This window comes from Dendrobates tinctorius, unplaced genomic scaffold, assembly GCF_039654945.1.
Source record: "Dendrobates tinctorius isolate UK_male_01 unplaced genomic scaffold, ASM3965494v1 ptg000127l, whole genome shotgun sequence".
Classification (NCBI taxonomy): domain Eukaryota; kingdom Metazoa; phylum Chordata; class Amphibia; order Anura; family Dendrobatidae; genus Dendrobates; species Dendrobates tinctorius.
In genome coordinates, this window is record NW_027361795.1 from 14,531,924 (window position 1) to 14,555,525 (window position 23,602).

A 23,602-nucleotide genomic window follows, 5' to 3' on the forward strand; every position below is an offset into this window, starting at 1 on the left:
CGCTGTGTCTTTTTTTTTTTTCAAAACGCACCAAAAGCTCATTGCGAGAATGTAGCCTGAAAGGAGGATGCTGGCTGTGTTTTTCATGAAGTGTTTTCCTTTTTTAATGTAATTTAAAGGGAACCTGTCAGCAGTTTTGGCCGATATAAGATGCAGCCACTGCCTTTCAGGGCTTATCTACAGCATTCTATAATGGTGTAGATATGCCCCCAATCCAACCTGCAAGGTAAGAATAAGAAGTTTTATTATACTCACTCACCCGGGGGGCGGTTTGGGCCAATGGGTGTCGCAGGTCCGTGTCCGGTGCCTCCCATCATCTTGCGATGACACCCTCCTGCTTCCTTCATGGCTTCCTGGCATCATGCTCCTGCACAGGCATACTTTTTCCCTTCACCCATGACAGCACTCCTGAGAGAGGGGTCCGCCCCGCCAGGACAGGAACCTACTGAAATATAAGGGGCGGCATCTCTCCCCCGCTTCAGTTGAGTTCCTGTCCTAGGAAGGGAATTCCAGACTGACACCGGTGGTGCCTGTCATGGATGAAGAGACCCAGGGCCGTCCCGGCGCGGGAAGATCAGGTCACCTTACTTGCAGCGCCAGCTGTTGGTTTCCTGGAAGCGCAGTCCCCGGGGTCTCCTTGGGGCTCCGGGTCCGCGCGGGTGCGTCTGGCGGCCTCTATGATGCGGGGTGCTCCGCCGTACCTCCCTCCCCTCGCGCGTCCCCCGAGCGTCTCCCTCACGACACACAGCATGGAGAGCCGGGGGCGGTTTCCAGACACTGACGTCAGCGGCGCAGGGCATCCTGGGAGCGCGCCTGCTGACGTCAGATGTGCAACGGCAAGATGACGCCTGGTGCGACGCCGGCCGCATGGAGAAGAATAGCGCTTGGCCGGCGGTCACAGGGGGGAGGGGAGGAAGAAAGAAGAGAAACGCTCACCGGGCAGGACCTACTTAAAGGAGGATGTCAGTGCGGCCAGGTAAACCATGGGGTCAGAACAGGAGCGATCGCCGTCTCCACCATCTCTGCCTCCATCACAAACCTCTGCTCGCAAGCACGGCAGCCGTTCAAGCGGCAAAAGCAGCAGTCGCCCGAGCCACAGGTCGGGAGACTCCTCGATGTCCAGAGAGTACAGGTCTTGTGCTCCACCACAGCCTCCGAGTCCGCTCCCTCGACTTTATGGGTGGTGAATGATCTCCGTGAATGTTAGTATGTTAATGGGGTCCTTCTTGTGTGTTAACTTCCTTAGGAAAAGGCCAAAAAAGCAGGGAGCAAGAGGAACAATAGGGATTGTGCCATATGTAGAAGCCCCCTAGCGAGAGATTGGCAGAAGGACCTTTGCGCCAGCTGCATCCAGCGAACCATGGCGGAGGAGCTGCCGAGCTTTGCAACCAACCTCAGATCGGTCATCAGGTCAGAGGTGGGAGGCTCACTTAGTGGTGTTAAAGAAAGAGTAGGAAAAATTCCCCTAGCTCTTTCTCAGACTCTTCCTCGGCCGGATCACAGGCCGAACACCCATCTTCCTCCTCCTCGGATAGCGACACGGGTGGCAAGCCGTGTTTTCCGGTAGAGGATACGGATGCTCTCCTCAAGGCCCTCAGAGTAACAATGGGCCTACAGGAGGAAAAAACGGCTAAGTCCCTGGAAGATCTCATGTTCGGGGGTCTACAGGAAAGGAAGAAATGTACCTTTCCAGTCAATGAGAAGGTCCAAGCACTCATTGAAAGAGAATGGAAGAAGCCTGAGAGATCAGGAGTACTTCCCTCCTCCTCTAAAAGGAGGTACCCCTTTGAACATAAAGACACGGAGATATGGGATAAAGTCCCAAAGATTTTTGCAGCGGTGTCCAGGTCATGCAAAAAATCGGCCCTGCCCCTGGAAGATTCAGGGGTGCTTAGAGACCCGCTAGATAAAAAAGCGGATTCCTACTTAAGACATAAGTGGGAAGCAGCGGCAGGAGGACTAAAACCGGCAATAGCCGGCATCTGCACAGCACGTTCCTTAATGATTTGGCTACAGCAGCTGGAAGAAAAACTTGCTTCAAAGGTCTCAAGGGAAAAAATTTGGGCGTAGCAGCAGGGTTATCAAATGCCGCAATGGGCGCATTATGGCTTAAAGGTTGCCCAGGAGACCTACAGTCTAAAGCCAAGTTGTGCTCTCTGCTGTGTGATGGGCAATTTTTTTTGGCAAAAATCTGGATGACATCTTGGGAAAAGCAAGTGACAGAAGGGCTTTCCCAGGTTTCCAGTAGATCAAAGAAGGCCATCCTTTCGGAGAGGAAAATTCAACAGGGGCCGTCCCCCGGTGGATAGGAGAAAATGGGAGGACAAAAGGAAGGAGGAGTCCGGATTCATGTTCAGAGGAGACACCTCATCCTCTAAAAAATCCCCACAATGACGCCGGCATCCCGGTAGGGGGGAGACTGATGCTTTTCTCCTAGGCCTGGGAAGGTATCTCTTCCAATGCCTGGATCTTAAATATCATAAGAGAAGGCCTAAAAATCCCGTTTTTTTAGCGGCCGAGAGCATCGTTTGTGGTAAACCCCGTCAGGAAGGGAATAGAAAAACAATTGGCCCTGGAGTCAGAAATCTTAAGTCTGCTAGACATGCACGTTCTGTCCGAAGTCCCAAGCGGACAGGAGAGAACGGGTTTTTACTCACCCCTCTTCCTGATAAAAAAAAACAAAAAACGGACCAGTCATTCAGAATAATTATAAACCTCAGAGGCCTCAATCAGTGGATTAAAAAAATCAGACCTTAAAAATGGAATAAGTAACTACGGCCATAAAACTACTACACCACAATTGTTTTATGGCCGTAGTCGATCTAAAGGATGCATACTATCACATCCCGATCCACCCAGGTTATCAGAGATACTTAAGAGTAGCTCTCTACATCCAGGGCAATCTCAGACATTTTCAGTTCATAGCCCCGAGAGTGTTTACCAAAGTCGTAGCGGAGATGACAGCCTTCTTCCGAATCCACAACACGATCATAATACCCTATTTGGACGACTTCCTAATAGTGGGCAACTCAGAAGACCATTGCACAGAGCAGGTAGAAAGGGTAACGGACACCCTACAATGACTAGGGTGGATGGTAAACATCAAAAAATCAAAGCTACAACCCCTAAAGAGACAGATTTTTCTAGGGTTCATTCTGGACTCAGAACAACAAACTTGTTTGTTACCAGAGGACAAGATGGAAAAGGTGAGAAATATGACTTTGACGGCCCTAGATCAACCTCACATGACTCTGAGAAGCGCGATGTCCTTGCTGGGCAGTCTGACAGTGTGTATTCCAGCGGTCAGGTGGGCACAATTTCACACCCGACAGCTTCAGGCAGAAATTCTGTCAGCACAAATGTCGCTGAGAGGGCGTTTAGAAGGAAGACTGGAGCTTTCCTTAGAGGTCAAAAACTCTCTCAGATGGTGGTTAGACAAGACAAACCTGATGTCAGGGATGTTATGGCACAGGCCAGTGACTGACATAATTCTGACAGACGCGAGTTCCTCTGGGTGGGGGCGCACCTAAGGGGTCAGGCGACCTGGGGGCCTCAAGAGCAAAATGCATCCTCCAACTTGAGAGAACTACAGGCAGTAAACAAAGCCTTAAAAAACTTTATCCCCCCCCGTCTAAAAGGCCACAATGTCCGGATCATGTCGGACAACTAACTGACAGTGGCATTTATCAATCACCAGGGGTGAACAAGGTCACACTCCTTAATGAACGCGGCCAGCGAGATTTTTCACAGCAGAGCGACATCTACTCTCCCTGACAGCACTAATCATAAGATGGGTAGAAAACGTAGAAGCCGACTTCCTGAGCCGCAGTATGCTAAAGCAGGAGAATGGACACTAAATCAGTTAGTGTTTCAGAAAATAGCACAACTTTGGGGAGAACTGGTAGTAGACCTCTTTGCCAACAAAAGCAACAGACAGGTAGAGAGGTTTTGTTCATTAAACCCGAAAGAAAAACCATGGGCGGTGGACTCGTTGCAAATTTCGTGGAATTTCAAACTAGGTTACACGTTTCCTCCAGTAGCTCTGATCCCAACAGTTGTGAGGAAAATAAGGGAAGATCAAGCCAGAGTGATCTTAATAGCCCTGTTCTGGCCAAAAAGGCCCTGGTTCTCGCTGCTGCAGATGATGTCCCTCTCTGATCCATGGGTACTACCAGAGATCCCAGACCTGCTAGCTCAGGGTCCAATATTCTACACGCAAGTCAAGGGATTCCATCTGATGGCGTGGAATTTGAAAGGTCGCCTTTAAAGGATAGAGGATTCTCTCCGGGGTTGGTGGCTACTCTGTTGGAAAGTAGAAAGCCAGTAACAACTAACATATATGGTAGAACATGGAATAAGTTTCTACAGTTCCTGGGGAAGCCGTTAGATCACAAGCCATCCATTAAGGCCATTTTGGAATTCTTACAAGCAGGATTACAGCTGGGACTAGCAGTAAATACCCTTAAAGTTCAGGTGTCTGCACTGGGCGCAATATATAACTGCAACATAGCGGCAAACAGATGGGTAGCTAGATTCATTAAATCCTAAATGCCATAGGTCCAGACCTATCCCATTGCCAAGAATAGCACCGTGGGATTTAAACCTGGTGTTAGAAGCCCTTACGAAAGAGCCATTCGAACCAATTCAACAACTGCCTGTAAAATATCTTGCCCTAAAGACCATTATTTTAGTGGCCCTTACGTCGGCCCGTAGAGTAAGTGACTTGCAGGCCCTCTCAGTGAATCCACCTTATACCCAGGTGTGCCAGGACAGGGTCGTCTTAAAAACGGACCCCGCTTATCTACCGAAAGTAGTATCTGATTTCCACCACAGCCAGGAGATTGTCCTCCCCTCCTTCTGTGAGAATCCAAAAAACCCAGGGGAGGAGAAATTCCACAAATTGGATGTTTAAAAGGGCCCTGCTAGAATATAGATCAGTGACTAGCCAGTGGAGGAGGTCCCAGTCCCTATTTGTAGCCTTCCAGGGTGCCATAAAGGGCTATGGAGTGTCAAAAGGGACTATTGCCAGATGGATTAGGGAGGCCATTAGTATAGCCTACTCAGCTATTGGTGTTCCGATTGCTGATGGAATCAAGGCTTATTCCACCAGAGCCGTGGCGACCTCCTGGGCTGAAAAGGCAGAGGTACCAATTGAGCAAATTTGTAAGGCCGCTACCTGGGCCTCACCATCAACCTTCTTTAAGCACTATAGATCAAACCTATCCTCCTCTGCTGACTTAACCTTTGGTAGAAGTGTGCTGCAAGCGGTGGTCCTTCCCTAAGGTGTTTCGAAGTCTCCAACAATCTCTCAGGTGTGCTGTCATGGGTGAAGGGAAAACCACCATGGTTACTTACCGGTAGCCGGTTTTTCCGGAACCCATGACAGCACCCGTATATTTTCTCCCCCCCCCCCCCCCCCCCCCTTTTTCACCGTATGGGTGTGCACGTTAGTAGGGTGTATTTGTGTGATGTGTTGGATAAACATGCTCTCATGCTCTGTAACCAACTGAAGCGGGGGAGAGGTGCCGCCCCTTATATTTCAGTAGGTTCCTGTCCTGGCGGGGCGGATGCCTCTCTCAGGTGTGCTGTCATGGTTTCCGGAAAAACTGGCTACCGGTAAGTAACCATGGTGGTATCTGCCCTGTTGAGCAAAGCAAAGTACTGCAGTGCGCAGGGAAAGGTCAGAGGCCCAGCGCCTGCACACTGCAGTACATTTCCCTTAAAAGGGCATGGAAGTACGCCTGTGCAGGAGCGCGATGCCGGGGAGCGATGAAGAAGCAGGAGGGTGGCATCGCAAGAAGATGGCCTGCGACACCCATCGGACCGAACCGCACCCCCCTCCCGGGTGAGTATAATAAAGCTTATTTTTCTTTCAGGTCCGACTGGAGGCTTATCTACACCATTATAGAATGCTGTAGATAAGCCTCGAAAGACAGTGGCCACATCTTATAGCAGCCAAAACTGCTGACAGGTTCCCTTTAAACTTCACATAGCGATCAGCTTCCAACATCATCACCGCTTTCGGAACTTAAAGCAGATAGAAGTGATAACAGGCAGAACATATGCACAGCAAGTTGTCTTGCATTGCTTTTTATTATGTTCATTCTTGTAGTTTTCTTTTAGCACTTTTTTCAAACTGGCTACAGGAGAAATCTGCCTTAAAGACCTCTTATAATGAAATGTATTACCCATTCTTTCACAAATATTTGTAAAGGAAGAATAGATGCCTAGGTGCTTGATTTTACATGTGTGGCAATAAATGAAATGAGGAATGAAGAAGTATTCAATGATTGAGGGGTCCCTGTGCTAGCTGCTATGTGTACACTTTCCATTATTTTCCCAGCAGTGGTGTGGTAAGCTACAGTCTGCTGGCAGGATCCCTTTAAAGGCCACATACAACTTTGAAAAATAAGTAGTGCATTTCATATACAGCATTAAAAAAACATGCCTGCTCTGGTTGTCTAGGGGGTTGCGTATCTGCTGCTTTGTGGGTTGCTCTAGCAATGTCTTTTATCAATGTGTCACATTGTGAACAGATTCTTTATCCTGTCCTGCACTGATAATACCAGTTGGAAAAGTGTAGGGTCTGTAACAGAACTGGATTTTTAAAGGGGTATTCTCAAGTTGTCTCTTGAGCAGCTCACACTGCAGTCTTCTTAATTCCTGTTTGGTTGTGGGGTGGACAATCCTTGAGTGGTAGTTCTGGTCAGGAGCTTCATCCTGCTACAACACATTAACAGCCCCTCCGTGTTTTCTCAGAGTCTGCACTATTATCTCTGCATTTATACAAGCACACAACTCGGGAAAGTGTGAGCCCTGATGAGAACTGCTCTGGAAACTGCCCATGCTGAGTTAAGAGTATTGTGAGGGAGGTGAACCCCTAACTCCTGTAAAGAAATCGATGGGCGTGAGAGAGGTTATTCTGGTGTTAGGAAATAAATCTTCAATTACAAGTAAAACATTTCTTGGTGTCTTTTCCAGTTGTTGCAAAATTCTTTGAAAGGCATACAGTCTATTTTGAATGGTAGCAAAATGATCCTAATGGAAACCGATCTACTTGGATCCTTGTTAGCAGTGCTAAAGGTATTACATTTTCTTAATTGTCAAATATCATTCTGTCTATGGTATGTTTTGTGTGCTTAATATCTATTTGAACACCTTTTTTTGTCTGGCTCGTACTATAAGATAATATAGGCAGTTGCGTTAACTGAAAATGCATACAACCCTGAGCTAATGAGTAGTCAGTACCCCCACTGTCTGCTAAAGAGTACACTTATCTGGTCAGCCAATATAGCTGTGTATGAAAGTATTTATTACATAGGAAAATGCACATGGCATGCCCAACAGCTTTATGTATCATCTTGTGTAGTTGGCAGCGCTGGCTCCTGTCCATCTTTCTGCATGATATCATGTGGGGTTTTGTTTGTTTGTTTTTTAATGCTGTGCATAAACTCCTTTAAAAACTGGATGTCAACAAGCGATTCATCGGTGTCTATTCACACATATCTTCTAAGTCAAAACCAGCTTTAAAAAACATTAGTTAATCTAAAAGGCCACCTAATGAATTCATACCCCCCTTTATGCACTAATTTTGTATCTTTATTTTCCAATACCCTGTATTCCTATTTTTTGTATGCAGCCCCAAGTACACAAATAATATTAAAATAAATAAGCCTTATTGTTCTGCAGTATTAGACTAAATGGTGTGAGATGTGTGGGCAGCAGATACAGGGCGCCAATGGAAGGTGCCTGCTGTAGGTGACTAGAGAGCTTGGCACCAGAAAGTATGGTGGGAAAAGTGATACATTTTAAAGAGGAATGCAAATGGTTACAAAAATACCCATAAAATGCAGGTTACACACGTTTTATCTACCTGTGCAATGATTGGTTTTTATTGTATTTTGTTTCAAATAGTCAGTACTCTGTGGTACAGTCTGCCCTAGGGTGGCGTACGCAATCATTTTGGTTTCTGGAGGTGACCCTGTGCTTAGTAGTATTGTGTCCTTTGGGTTGTGTAACCCTAGTTGAATTAGATGCATATTTAATTGTTAATTTATTGCAGAAGTATATGTTTCATGGACTTCCTGGGCTCAATATAGAAATGCCTTCAGTACTCTATCCGTCACCTTTGCCTCAGTATGATGGAAGATCACCTTTGAAACCAGAGCAAAGTGAACCAACATCAGTTCGACCGACTTGGGTAAGAGATTTTTTTTTATTAAAGGGAATCCGGCATCAGATTTTTTTGCCAATTACCATTAGAGCAGCATGATGTAGAGACAGAGACCCTGAATCCAGCAATGTGTCACTTAACTGAGCTACTTGTGCAGTTTTGTTAAACTCACCATTTTATCAGCAGGAGATTATCGTTGGAGGACTAGTAAACCTGCTGCCATGTAATTCTCCACATTCATAAGCTCTGTATAACCCCACCCCCACCACTGATTGGCAACTTTCTGCCTATGAAGAGTGTGCAACAAAATCTGCCAATCAGTGGTGTGGGCGGGGTTATGCAGAGTTCAGCAAACCAGAATCAAATTCCATAGCAAAAAAGCTGGAATACTTATACCAAGCAGATCCGTTGGTAAATGTCACTGCTTTCTCCTAAGAAAAGACAGTCCTGTCCGTTACCGTAAAATATTCAGCTCCAGGCCCGGGCGCTGTAACTTCCTCTGCAACCACAGCCATTACGCCCCCGACTAGATCTACATAAAAAATAAGCGATCATAGGAACATTTACTATTAAAAAAGGAAGACAAAAACTGAGCTGTCTGCTGCAAACATGTCCAAAGTGGCCGCTTCTTGTTATGTTATTCCCGTTGCCCCCGTGAGTATTCCAACTACTTCAGGTTTTGCTACATCTGCTGCCTAGTTCGCGATATAGGTCTTTTTATTTAGGGCTAATTTTTATGGTCTTTAGTAATGGGGCGTTGCACGCAGGGTAATAATACAGCCGCCAAAAAACCCTGCTGCACCCCCCCAGGTAATCTTCTGAGCAACATCCCCTTTTAAAGACCAGAAAAATGAACACAATAAAAAGGCCCTTATTTCTGGAAATTTATAGCAGATTTATTAAAAAAGATATCCTAATCCTCAAGTGGGCAAAAAATGAGCAAAAAGTGATCACTTTTGACCGCTCCTCTTTTACCTATTCCTGTACTTCGTAACGTTTAAACGGTCTTTTGTTTGTTTTTATAATGCAGAATAGAAAGAAGAAATCTAGATGTAAACCAAAGAGAGGCCAGCATGGAGAAGAAAAAAGGGATGAAATGGAGACGGATTTGTCGGATGGTCCTGTACCTACACTAGACAAGCGAACAATAAGTGTGGAAGATGCAAATTCTAGTGTCTACTTGGGTCCCCAAAAATCACCAATGAAAACTATTGGCAAAGATATGGTAGCCTCACCTTCCAGATTTCGGAAATTCTACAGTAGTGACTCTGAATATTCAGACGCAGAAGGCAGCCTGCAGAGTAAAATAAGGTTAGGAGTGTGTTTTTTGTTCCGCGTCCTTAGTTGGATTGGGCGAAGCACAGGTGGTATCTTTTGGAGCTGTGCAAATCAATAAGCCTTCTTTGAGGCAACGTATAATTTATTGAGCCAGGAAGAAATCTGATCTCTGTATGCTAAAACACATACGGATTTGCCGATAAAGCGGCTTCTAAAACATTCTTTTTTGTGCCCACAAAAGGTTTATTACACGCACTCCATTTTCGCTGAATCTATAGTCTGTAGCATTTACATACAGTGGGGAAAAAAAGTATTTAGTCAGTCAGCAATAGTGCAAGTTCCACCACTTAAAAAGATGAGAGGCGTCTGTAATTTACATCATAGGTAGACCTCAACTATGGGAGACAAACTGAGAAAAAAAAATCCAGAAAATCACATTGTCTGTTTTTTTTTCATTTTATTTGCATATTATGGTGGAAAATAAGTATTTGGTCAGAAACAAAATTTCATCTCAATACTTTGTGATATATCCTTTGTTGGCAATGACAGAGGTCAAACGTTTTCTGTAAGTCTTCACAAGGTTGCCACACACTGTTGTTGGTATGTTGGCCCATTCCTCCATGCAGATCTCCTCTAGAGCAGTGATGTTTTTGGCTTTTCGCTTGGCAACACGGACTTTCAACTCCCTCCAAAGGTTTTCTATAGGGTTGAGATCTGGAGACTGGCTAGGCCACTCCAGGACCTTGAAATGCTTCTTACGAAGCCACTCCTTCGTTGCCCTGGCGGTGTGCTTTGGATCATTGTCATGTTGAAAGACCCAGCCACGTTTCATCTTCAATGCCCTTGCTGATGGAAGGAGGTTTGCACTCAAAATCTCATGATACATGGCCCCATTCATTCTTTCATGTACCCGGATCAGTCGTCCTGGCCCCTTTGCAGAGAAACAGCCCCAAAGCATGATGTTTCCACCACCATGCTTTACAGTAGGTATGGTGTTTGATGGATGCAACTCAGTATTCTTTTTCCTCCAAACACGACAAGTTGTGTTTCTACCAAACAGTTCCAGTTTGGTTTCATCAGACCATAGGACATTCTCCCAAAACTCCTCTGGATCATCCAAATGCTCTCTAGCAAACTTCAGACGGGCCCGGACATGTACAGGCTTAAGCAGTGGGACACGTCTGGCACTGCAGGATCTGAGTCCATGGTGGCGTAGTGTGTTAATTATGGTAGGCCTTGTTACATTGGTCCCAGCTCTCTGCAGTTCATTCACTAGGTCCCCCCACGTGGTTCTGGGATTTTTGCTCACCGTTCTTGTGATCATTCTGACCCCACGGGGTGGGATTTTGCGTGGAGCACCAGATCGAGGGAGATTATCAGTGGTCTTGTATGTCTTCCATTTTCTAATTATTGCTCCCACAGTTGATTTCTTCACTCCAAGCTGGTTGGCTATTGCAGATTCAGTCTTCCCAGCCTGGTGCAGGGCTACAATTTTGTTTCTGGTGTCCTTTGACAGCTCTTTGGTCTTCACCATAGTGGAGTTTGGAGTCAGACTGTTTGAGGGTGTGCACAGGTGTCTTTTTATACTGATAACAAGTTTAAACAGGTGCCATTACTACAGGTAATGAGTGGAGGAAAGAGGAGACTCTTAAAGAAGAAGTTACAGGTCTGTGAGAGCCAGAAATCTTGATTGCTTGTTTCTGACCAAATACTTATTTTTCCACCATAATATGCAAATAAAATGGAAAAAAAAAAAAAAACAGACAATGTGATTTTCTGGATTTTTTTTTCTCAGTTTGTCTCCCATAGTTGAGGTCTACCTATGATGTAAATTACAGACCCCTCTCATCTTTTTAAGTGGTGGAACTTGCACTATTGCTGACTGACTAAATACTTTTTTGCCCCACTGTATATTTGGCCATTAATTCTCATTATTGCGTGAAGTATCTTATTTTGCTAAAAAATTTTTCCTTTTATTGAAAAGTGTAGTCAGCTGGGAAATGGAAGTTATGCCAGTGTTCTTTTGGCATTGGTTCTTTATAGCATATAAACACATTTTACATATACGGCACTTTAGTAAATGTGGGGGTGAATATAGCCTTGAGGAGTTGGCACATTTACTTTTGTGTTCCAGCTGTACTTTATATACCTTTACACTTACTACATTATCATACAAGTGCAAATGGTTATGCACCACTTTTAGGCCGGGTTCAGACTACCATATGAAAAATCATTTGATTTTTCATCCTGAAAACTGTCAATTTTTAGCCATGTGTACATCTACATTTAAAATGTACGAGGTCAAATACAGTTTCCTATGTTAAAAATGGCAATGCGTTTGTAAAAATCAGATGCAATAAATGTTCTTAATGGAATTGTTTTCATTTTTGATGGTTTTTTTGTACACCCATAGTCTCATCCAATACTTGGAAGGGAAGCAAGTAGTGCATGCTGCAATATTTTTTTTTTTTTTTTTACACAACCACTCAGCCCATGTATAACTATTCCAATCTTAATCTAAAAAGCCCAATTGATATACAGGGGTTGGACAAAATAATGGAAACACCTGGAAACATCAACAAAAGTTAGGTTAATATGGTGTAGGTCCACCCTTTGCGGCGATTACAGCCTCAATTATCCGAGGTGTGGATTCATACAAGGTGTGAATTGTTTCCAAAGGAATTGTAGCCCATTCTTCAGTTAAAACACCCTCCAGTTCTTTGAGCGACGATGGCGGCGGAAATCGATGTCTAATTTGAATCTCTAAAATCGACCATAAATGCTCAATGTTGAGGTCTGGGGATTGTGGGGGCCAGATGAGATGCTCAACTTCATTAAAATGTTCCTCGTGCGATGCTTTAACGATTCTAGCTGTATGAATTGGTGCATTATCATCCTGAAAGATGGCGTTCCCCTCCGGGAAAAGTGCTTGAACCATAGGATGCACTTGGTCGCCCAAAATGCCTAAATAATCGCGACTGTTAATTCTTCCATGAAGGGATATCATTGGCCCGGCGGATCTCCACGAAATAGCACCCCAGATCATCACAGAACCTCCGCCATGTTTTACGGTTGGGAGAAGGCAGTCTGGATGGAATGCTTCTTTTGGCTGTCTCCAAACGTACACTCAGCCGGAAATAGGGTAAACGATGATTCGTCTGAGAATATCACGTTTCCACTGCTCGAGGGACCATTTCTGGAGGTTTCTACACCACTCTAAACGCTTGGAAACATTTGTCATTGAGAGCAGGGGTTTTCGAATTGCAGCTCTTCCGTGGAATCCAGATATGTGCAGCTTCCGACGAACAGTTTTCGTGGAAACTGGGTTTTGTAGGTGTTCATTGAGCTCAGCAGTGATTTTCGGAGCCGTGATCTTGCGATCCTCTCACAATTCGCTTTAGAGTTTGACTGTCTCTTTCAGTCAACTTCGACTTTTGGCCGGACCTGTGCTTTGCTGCGGACGTTTTTCCTTCTCTTTCAAATGCAGCTATTACTTTGGAGACAGTACCTCTTGACACGCCAAGCATTCGGGCATTTCGTTACACTAGCGCCTGCCATACGAGCACCAACAATTTGGCCTCTTTGAAAATCCGAGAGGTCTGCCATTGGTATCAGGTTCTCATCAATGTGCTTACAATTCTGCAAAACAAACAGTTAATTTACATTCACATATCACATAACACAAATAATCAACTACAAAACATATGTCACTGTTTGCATGTTTATAACATGTTCGAAGATTATGATGGCAAAACGTTAGATATTTCCATTATTTTGTCCAACCCCTGTACTTTGATCAGTGTGTTGTCTGAACGAGCCCTTAGGGCTCATACTCTCTTGCATGAAAACCTTGCACTGCCACCGGCACTCGGATCGGAGCGTGCGGCTGCATAGAAATACATGTAGCCGCACGCTCCGGTCCGAGTGCCGGTGGCAGTGTCAGGTTTTCATGCGAGAGACTCGCACTAGAATCGTGCGAGTCTCTCGCAAGTGAGTATGAGCCCTTATGGTGAGACTATAGAAGAGATGAAGGACTCAGAAGTGGTTTAACGGAGTTGTCCACTACTACGACAAAGCCTTGTTGATCTAAAAGTTTGGCACTGACAAAATAAAAAAGCTTATGCTCGCCTCTTGTGTCTGTGTCCAGATATGAAGTAAAAGCCCCGTCACACATAGCGATCTCGCTAGCGAGATCGCTGCTGAGTCGCTGATCGCTCTTGGAAACCTCTGGACATTTCTTTTGTCGCTGATCTCCCGCTGGCCAGCACGCGTCGCTGTGTGTGACAGGCGGGAGACCAGCGATCAGCGATAAAATAATAAAATAAAAAATATTACTATTCTCACCTTCCGTTGTCTCCACGCTCCGGTCCCAGTAATCCTTTGCAAGAATGACCGCGAGACTTCGCGATCCAGCGAGAACGGACGTCATCGCGGTAATTCTCGCAAAGGATTACTGGGACCGGAGAGTGGAGAGAGGCGGGAATGCTGCGCGGGACGTCGGAAGGTGAGAATAACAATATTTTTTATTTTAATTCTATTTTTGACATGAATCAGCGCTGAACACAGCGATGCCGCACGCGCGGTGTCGCTGTGCTAATCGCTGGTGAAGCTGTCTGTTTGACAGCTCACCAGCGATCACATAGCGATTCACCAGCGATCCTGACATGTTGATATCGTTGTTGGGATCGCTGGTAAGTCGCTTAGTGTGACGGGGCCTTAACACTGATTGATGAATCAATTTCTCCTGCTGTTGTCCAAATGGAACAGACAATAGGTAGAAATGATAGGTAGTTGGCAAGACAATCCCTATAAAGAAGTGATTCTGCAGGTGGTGACAACAGACTTTTTTTTTTTTTTTTTTTTTTTTTTTTCCCCTTTTTTTTTTTCCTTCTCATCCTTTTTGGCTGTTGTTTTGGTCACTTTTGCATTTTGCCATTGCTCTCACCTCTAGAGGTGCAGTAGCATGAGGCGGTGTCTACAACCCAAAGAATTTGCTCAGTTAGTGCAGTTCATTCAGAAAGGCACATTAATACAATTGTGGCAAGAAGGGTAGCTGTGTCTGTTAGCACAGTGTCCTGAGCATTGAGCAGATACCAGGAGATGTGGAGGAGCCATAGGAGGACAACAATCCAGCAGCAGGACTGCTACCTCCTCCTTTGTGCAAGGAGGAGCAGTGACAGAGCCCTGCAAAATGACCTCCAGCAGGCCACTAACATCCATGTGTCTGCTCAAACTGTCAGAAACAGACTCCATCAGTGTGGGCCTGATGTTCACAAGCAGGTGTGTTTACAGCCCAACACCTTGCAGGCGGGGATTGGCATTTGTCAGAGAACATCACTATTGGCAGATTCGACATTGGCGCCCTGTGCTCTTCATGGATGAGAGCAGGTTCACACTAAGTACATGTGACAGTCTGGAGACCCCAGGGATAACATACTGCTGCCTACAACATCCTCCAGCATGGACGGTTTGGCAGTGGGTCAGTAATGGTGTGGGGAGGGATTTCTTTGGAGGGCTGCACAACCCTCCATGTGCTCGCCAGAGGTAGTCTGACTGCCATTAGGTACCGAGATGAGATCCTCAGACCCATTGTGAGACCATATGCAAGTGCATTGGGGCCCTGTGTTCCTTCTGATGCATGACAATGCTAGGCCTCATGTGGCTGAAGTGTGTCAGCAGTTCCTACATGATGAAGGCATTGATGCTATAGACTGGCCTGCCCATTCCCCAGACCTGAATCCAGTCAAGCACATCTGGGACATCATGTTCTGCTCCATCCACCAATGTCACATTGCACATACAGGCTGTTCAGGAGGTGACTGACGCTTTAATCCAGTTCTGGGAGGATATCCCTCAGGAGTACATCCCCACCTCATCAGGACAATGCCACATGGAGGTCACAAACCCTACTGAGCATCACTTTCTTGTCTTGATGCATTTCCGCTGAAGTTAGATAAACCTGTAATTAGATTTTCCACTTTGATTTTTAGTAACATTCCAAATCCAGACCTCCATGGGATATTAATTTTTTTATTTACAGTGATCATTTTTAGATTGTATTGTTCTCAATGCATTCAACTCTGCAATGAATAAAGATTGACAACTGGAATGTTTCATTCAGTGATATCTGGGATGTCATATTTTAGTGTTCCCTTTATTTTTTTGATCTGTGCATGTTTAATAACTTATATATATTATGTGTATGTACTAGTGAATTAAATGTCAGTAGAGGTTAAAAAGGAAGGACAAAAAGGAGGATCAGCCCTTTTAATATTACGTGGCTGTGTGATTTTTTACACCTGTTTGCAGTGGATATATGTGACACACCTAAACTGAAGCGAGAGGGGTGACCGTGTACTATGGACAGTGGTTTCTTTATAATACTGTATGTCCTTTGTGTTGTGAAAAATCCTACAATTCTTTATAAAGCCAAACAGTATATGCAAAGTGAATTACCGTACTTATCTGCATTTGATCATTTATGGATTATCTTTTTGTCAAATGTATGTATTATTTTTTCGGTTTTAAGGTCTTTCCAAGCCAAAGTTCGACAAGGTGCATTATCCTGCTTTCTGTCTACAATAAAGTCAATAGAAAAAAAAGTTCTTTATGGCTATTGGTCAGCCTTTGTTCCAGATATGCCTGGCATGGGAAGTCCACAATCTGTGTCTTTGATGACAGTTGTGCTTAAAGATTATTCTCCAAAGGTAGCGACTCATTTTGTCTTCAGAGCAGTTTTATGAGAGAAGTGAGTGAATAAAACGGCAAAGTTAATTTTTCCTTCTGTTCTCTTTTAGACCCGTGCCTGTGCTCTTCAAGTGCTGTCTGCTATTCTTGATGGTTCAAAGCATTTCCTTTCTGTTGCTGATGATGCGAATGATCATAAAAGAGCTTTCACTCCTTTCTCTGTCATGCTTGCATCAAGTATACGGGAGCTTCACAGATGCCTGCTGCTAGCAGTGGTTGCAGAGTCTTCAGCACAAACGTTAACTCAAATAATTAAGGTATATTTTATGCTTTCAGTATTACAACCTAAAATTAATTAAAGAGGTCCTCCGGTCACTATCTTTTATTTTTGGAGAGGTCCTCAATATTCGGATTGGTGAGGGTCTAACACTCGGCACCTCCTGATGTAAACATTGAGGGGAGGTGCACCGCATAGCCACTGTTGGGTACTGCAGATTGGCTCCTATTCTCTTTCCATGTTCCATACCCTCACCTATTCAATAATGATGACCTATCCAAGGGATCAATCTCATGATATATTGCTCACCTGAGATCAGCTTTAACCAAATCAGTAAAACCATACTTAAAGGGGTAGTCTGAAGTTTGAAAGATATCACTTTTCCCATGGATAGGGGATAACTTCCCGATCGCGGAAACCTCCACCGATCTTGAGATTCCAACTTTGAAGACCTTGGTGTCAATGGAGTGGAGATTGATCACGTGCACTGCTGCTTCATTCGTTATTATGGGATTGCTGAAAGCAGGGCTCCTCTATCTCCGGCAGTCCCATGAATAATTACAGAAGCACTGCCATCATAGTTTTTATCCTCTTAATATATTGCAGTTATCGCTATGTACTTATAATTGCTCATTTTTACCCTTCTATCCAATGAATTCCTTTTGTTCTCTATGTAGGAAGAGGAGGTCTCTTCCCTGCATGAGTCACTGTAAAAAGTCTCTGGCAGGCGGTGGAGCGAAGCAGCTGAATCAGAAGTTGAAGAGGGGAATGATTTGGGCCGCGTTCACGCTTTCAGTATTTGGTCAGTATTTCACATCATTTGTAAGAAAAAAAACAGGAGTGGAACAGTGAGAGGAGAAGTAATAGAAAAACGTCACCACTTCTGTATTTATCACCACTCCTGGTTTTGGCTTACAAATGATGTAAGATACTGAGGAAATACTAAGGCCTCTTTCACACTTCAGTTTTTTGCATCAGTCAAAGTCCGCCAAAAGGACGGATGGCGGATCCGTTTTAGTACTGAGAGTACAGAGAGAGAGAGAGAGAAAACGTTGCAAGCTCCGTTTTAAAATCTTTGAGGATGGTGACGGACAGCAACTTTTGGCGGATCCTCAAAAAAAACGGATGCAACGGACAGCAATCCGTCACAATCCGCCATTAATGAAAGTCAATGGGGGAAAAAAACGGATCCTCAAAAGAAAATTGAGGATCCGTTTTTTTCAAAACCTGGCGGATTGTGACTGATTGTAAAAAAACTGAAGTGTGAAAGAGGCCTTAACATGTGAACGTGGCCTTATGCAGGGAAGGGACTGCCTGTTTCTACATGGAGCACAGAAAAGGAATTGGCTGGATAGAAAGGCAAAATGAGCAATTGTAAGTACGCAGTTCTATGTAATATGATGACTGCAATATATTACCAAGATAATAACTTTGATGTCCGTGATTGTTTAATAAATGGATAAGTTATGCGACAGTGCACAGAATCGACCACTGCTTTAGAGCCCCAGTTCTCTGGATCGATAGCCGTCCCAGTGGTTGGACTGTCAGCGATTTAGAAAGTTGTCCCCTTTCACTTGGAAAGGGGCTAGATTTCAAACTTTAGACCATCTTACAAGGGCTTTAGCGATTTTTACCATAGGAGAAGGATATTTCTGATATGACTTTTCTGAATACCTTGAAAAGTTCAACAATTAAAGGGAGAGGTAGCTGATCTTGGGCTGCGCTTTACATGATGGGCACTTGAGTTGCTAGACATTTTCTGCATGCTCCTTATTTGCTTTGCTACCATTAAATAATGCTGAACCCAAGAAGTGGAGTGTGTATAACATATATACCTTTTAACTTTAATTCTTAATTTCTTCTCCAGTGCCTTGCAAATTTGGTGTCCAATGCACCATATCATCGGTTGAAAGTTGGCCTACTTACCAGAGTCTGGACCCATATTAAACCTTACATTCGTAACAAAGGTGTGTACGTCTTTTTAGTCTGAAATATATAAATGCTTGTTGGGCAGCATTCATACATCCATACAAGTGTTCCCATCCAAGAGGAACACACTTTTTTTTTTTTTTTTTTTTTTCTTTTTCTTTTTTTCCTCGGGTTTGATTCTAGTGGCATCTGTTTTTATACTGATCCATTTTTTCATTAGGTGGACTGTCTAAACTTCTTTTTTTTATCCATTGACTCTTAAGAATATATCAGCTAAAAAAGGATGAAATGTGGCTGGAGCACTGAAGTATAAAGTATGTGTTCAGTGTGTCATCCGTTGTAGCCTGTTATACGGATCGCCGTAGACTGGAATGGCCGAGTCTGAGCTACTGGAGCGATTGGCCTATTTTTAAAACCGATATATGTATGGTTTCATGAGCTGTCCAAGATAAAAATGGGCAGCACAAAGATGTGTCACATGGACATGTGAATGTGCCCTTTAAAGGCAACCTGAGAATGGATATATGACCACAAGCGACAGGTCTCAGACATGTATGTGTAACTCGCTTTAAAAACTGCTGAGGACCAAACTGCATGGGTGACTAGTCAGTCCGGTCCCTGGTTGCTTCTCCCTGCCCAATGTCAAAAATTGATAGGTTTCTAACACGCAGGGAGAGCGGGTAGGAAGAAACCACCGGAGACCTTTCCGACTAGTCATTGTGTGGCTCAGTCCCTGGCAAGCTGGTAAAGTAAGTCTTTCCTAGAAATGATGAAGCACTGCAGAAAAAAAACATGCTTTTGAAACCTTGCCATTGACCAAACCGATTGGTAACTAGTGGAAAAGATCCCCAGCAGCTTTTCCCTGTCCACTCTTCTTGAGTGACAGGTTTCTCCCTGTGTGTCGGAAGAGATCTCTCGGTTATTAGCAGCGGGCGGGATGAAGCCATCTGGAACCAGCCTTAGACTAGTCTTCCATGCGGCTTGGTTCACGGCAGTTTGTAAAGTGTTGTATTTCTGAATGCGTTTTTGCGTCAAACATACCTGACTGAGATCTTACAGTCAGTGTCTGATACCTGCTGCCTGTGGTTCGGGCATGTATCCTAATCTGAATTAAATTAAACTGTCTTCATGAATTTGTCATTATTGGGTTTAGCATGCGTGTGACTACATATGTATGACATGTCTTTGTCACTTATTTCATGCATATCCCATCACATTTTTTGTCTCTAGATGTAAATGTTCGTGTCTCAAGCTTGACATTACTGGGCGCTATTGTATCTGCTCACACGCCTTTACCGGAGGTGAAAGTTCTTCTGCAGCAACCAAGTGTTTCACTGCTCCCAAATTCTGGGCCTGCAGTTATTACTCGACTCAGTGACCCCAACTGGTGGAGGAACGAGACCCTTCAGGAAGCAGAAGGGAGAGCGAGCCTTTATGGTGAGCAGCCACAGGCCGAGTCCTGCTGGCTAATACGGCTGTGCATCTCGCTGGTGGTTAATCCAAGGGAAGACTCCTATTCTGACAGTGATGTCAGCTCCGCAGCTAATATTCAGTACGAACCCTCTCCTGTCCGACTTGAAGCCCTGCAGGTGTGAATTGTCAATTACTTTCTCATAAGTCCTAAATAGAGAATTATGAGCTATGTTTGCTCTTGATGTTTTTACGCTAAACTTTATGCTAGGTTACCACTTTAATCTGGATGTATAATGTAAAGACTCCCTTACAAAATGTATTTTGATCGTGTTCTATAGGTTCTTGCCCGTCTCGTTAAGGGTTACTTCAGTATGGCCCAGAGTTATCTAATGGAGCTGGGAGAGGTGGCATGCAAGTGTATGCAAGAGATGGATGCTTCTATACAGCTCCACGGTGCAAAGGTAAACCCAGCTCTATTCTTTTCAATGGGGTCGTCCAGCAGCCCAGTGTACAGCGAGTGGTCGGGAGTGCTGCTGTGCAGGGAAAAATGGTGGCTATAGCTTTAATTAAACAAGTGATGTAGCCCCTTTTTCCCCGGACAATATAGATAAGCTATTACTTTGTGAGATGTGAAAACCAATTTAAACCATCTAGCTACAGTTTTGCTCAAAAGGTTACATACCTTGGCAGAATTTTTGCTTTTTTGGCCTTTTTTCAGAGAATGTGAATGATAACACCAAAACTTTATCCACTCATGGTTAGTAGTGGCTGGGTGAAGTCATTTATTGTCAAACTACTGTGTTTTCTAAATCATAATGACAACCCAAAACATCCAAATGACCCTGATCAAAAGTTTACATACCCCATTTCTTAATAGCTTGTATTGCCCCTTCTAACATCAATGACAGCTTGAAGTCTTTTTTGGTATTTGTGGATGCGGTTCTTTATTTTCTCAGATGGAAAGCTGCCCAATCTTCTTGGCAAAAAGCCTCCAGTTCCTGTAAATTCCTGGGCTGTCTAGCGTGAACTCCACGCTTGAGATCTCCCCAGAGTTGCTCAATGATATTGAGGTCAGGAGACTGAGATGGCCACTTCAGAACCTTCACTTTGTTCTGCTGTAGCCAATGACAAGTCTACTTGGCCTTGTGTTTTGGATCGTTGTCATCTTGGAACGTCTAAGTACGTCCCATGTGCAGCTTCCGGGCTGATGATTGCAAATTTGCCTCCAATATTTGCTGGTAGCGTGCTGTATTCATCTTTCCTTCAACTTTGGCCAAGTTTCCTGTGCCTTTGTAGCTCACACATCCCCAAAACATCTGCGATTCACCTCTGTGCTTTACAGTAGTAATGATGTTCCTTTCATCATAGGCCTTATTGACCTCTCTCCAAATGTAACGTTTATGGTTGTGGCCAAAAAGTTCAATTTTGGTCTCATCACTCCAAATTACCTTGTTCCAGAAGTTTTGAGGCTTGTCTCTGTGCTGTTTTGCATATTGTAGGCGAGCTAATTTGTGGCATTCGCGCAGTAATGGTTTTCTTCTGGCGACGACCATGCGACCCATTTTTCTGTACCTCCTTAGTGTGCATCTTAAAGCAGCCACACCGCTAGTTTTCAGAGAGTCCAGTATTTCAGCTGATGTTATTTGTGGGCTTTTCTTTGCATCCCGAACAATTTTCCTGGCTGTTGTGGATGACCGTGGTTTTGTTTTTACAGAGCCCCTGATTTTCCATTTTTTAATCAGTTTGAACGCTGCTGACTGGCATTATCAATTCCTTGGATATCTTTTTGTATCCCTTTCCTGTTTTATACAATTCAACTACTTTTTGCCGTAGATCCGTTGACAATTCTTTTGCTTTCCCCATGACTCACAATCCAGAAACGTCAGTGGCTGGATGAAAGATGCAAGAGTCTGTCTGGATCCCAGAAACTCACTCAGCTTTTATGCACACAAACTGATTACGAGCAAACAGGTCACAGGTGAGGATGTTACCTTTAGTAGCCATTCAAACCCATTTGTGTCAACTTCTGTGCATGTTATCAGGGCAAAATCACCAGGGTATGTAAACTTTTGATCAAGGTCATTTGGATGGTTTTGGGTTGCCATTATTATATAAAACGAGAAAACACAGTACTTTTACAATAAATGGCTTCACCCAACCACTAACCATGAGTGGAGAAAAAGTTTGTGTTGTTCATATTCTCTGAAAAAAGGCCAAGAAAGCAAAAATTCTGCTGGGATAAGGTAAATTTTTGAGCACAACTGTACCTGTGGTGTAGCCGCCTGTTTCAGCCATTTTATAGCAGTTGTTGCCCCTTCATTTTGCAGGGCCATTAGCATACAATGTATTAACAGGTCTTTAAAAACTGGTGGATTACACCAATTTGTAGAAGTCATAGGACTGTAATAGTCCTCTAATTTTTGGTGTCTGATCTGGATATGTGTGTCAGTGAGAGAGGCTGCTCATAAAAATCATCTTGGTGCTGACACTATGAAGATATATATATAATGGTTAGATTAGGAAACTGTCTGATCCTGTGCAAATTTGTCTAAAAATGTTGTACAAGGAAAGCTGATGTGCGATAACATAGAAGTCGTTCATCTGGTTTCCCTAATAATGGTGGCCATTATATAACATAGTTGTGTGACTCTCCTGTGATCTGTTCCCATTATATGATGTGACTGCTCGATTTTCTTTTCCAGTTGTTAGAAGAATTGGGAACAGGTATAGTCCAACAGCAAAAACCCGATTCGTCGGTCCCGATTTCTCAGAGGGTGACTGTTTGTCAGGTATGTTCACAATTTGTTTTGTTTTTTAATGTATATATCTTGTAAGCTATATAACATGTTAATTCATTACAACCGACAATTTCTATCTTCTCTTTTCTGTTGAACAGGCCGCAGCATTTTGGAACATGATCTTGAGTGGTCCTTTGCCAGGAGCGTTACAGAACGAGCAGCACCCTACTCTTCAGACGAGTGCTTGTGATGCCCTTTCATCTGTTTTGCCAGATGCTTTCACCAGTTTACCAGTAAGCAGATATATATATTTTTTTTATTGTTCTTAAAATAACTGCAGTAAAATGACTGCATTTCCAAGCCTAAATTGCAAGCTGAAAATCTTTCCCATTTTATGCAAAATTTTCCAAAAATACAGAAGTTATTGTTTTTGTGAAATAATTGATAAAGGAAAACTTTTGTGCCCATTCTGACAAACGTAACACACTTGCCACACTTAAACAAGGGCATACGTATTAGTCCATAACCATTTGACTACACAGTCAAAAAAACTCTGTATCAAGTATGACACATAATCCAGAGTCAAGAAACATTCGGAAAAAGAGTTACAGATTTTCTGAAAAAGGTACAATATTTTATTCAAAAGTTTACTACAATACAGGAAGAAATTAAAAACCTTAGGTGCCTCGTGACAACAAGAGAATCAGCGGTAATGACTTTCAATCAATCAAAACAATTAAGTAATATAAAGACAGAGGTAAAAGTACACATAATAGTATAATTGTATTCATAAATAAGACAAATTTCTTAAATACACAGCAGTAAAAAAACAGGCTAAAAGCAAAAGAGCATGTAGTTGGCTTAGTGCTTTTTGATAAATATCTAAATTAAGGTGCCCATATGCACATCTAGGAGTTCCTCAAAAGATGCAAAGTGCCTGCCTATATAAGTTTTTGAGAGCTCTTATTTACGGTACATTCAAAAAGACTACTGAAGGAATGCCCATGTATCATATAGAGTAATACTGTCATATAAATACACGAATTACAGTGTATACTCGTTACTTGAGATCAACGCTAGTGCAGGACGCTTCCTGCGTCTCTCGAC

At 43.6% G+C, this 23,602-nt stretch overlaps 1 protein-coding gene across 3 annotated transcripts in view; it reads left to right on the forward strand.

Annotated features, from left to right (window-relative positions):
- Positions 1 to 23,602, forward strand: part of HEATR6 (HEAT repeat containing 6) — a 120,554-nt gene that overhangs the window by 49,468 nt on the left and 47,484 nt on the right. For all 3 annotated transcript variants that reach the window (XM_073542537.1, XM_073542538.1, XM_073542539.1), the window contains 10 exons: positions 6,982 to 7,083; positions 8,063 to 8,200; positions 9,204 to 9,484; positions 15,981 to 16,158; positions 16,249 to 16,455; positions 18,283 to 18,382; positions 19,575 to 19,933; positions 20,096 to 20,218; positions 22,460 to 22,546; positions 22,654 to 22,788. In XM_073542537.1, coding sequence (XP_073398638.1) covers positions 6,982 to 7,083; positions 8,063 to 8,200; positions 9,204 to 9,484; positions 15,981 to 16,158; positions 16,249 to 16,455; positions 18,283 to 18,382; positions 19,575 to 19,933; positions 20,096 to 20,218; positions 22,460 to 22,546; positions 22,654 to 22,788 — 1,710 coding nt within the window. The remainder of the gene's footprint in view (positions 1 to 6,981; positions 7,084 to 8,062; positions 8,201 to 9,203; positions 9,485 to 15,980; positions 16,159 to 16,248; positions 16,456 to 18,282; positions 18,383 to 19,574; positions 19,934 to 20,095; positions 20,219 to 22,459; positions 22,547 to 22,653; positions 22,789 to 23,602) is intronic.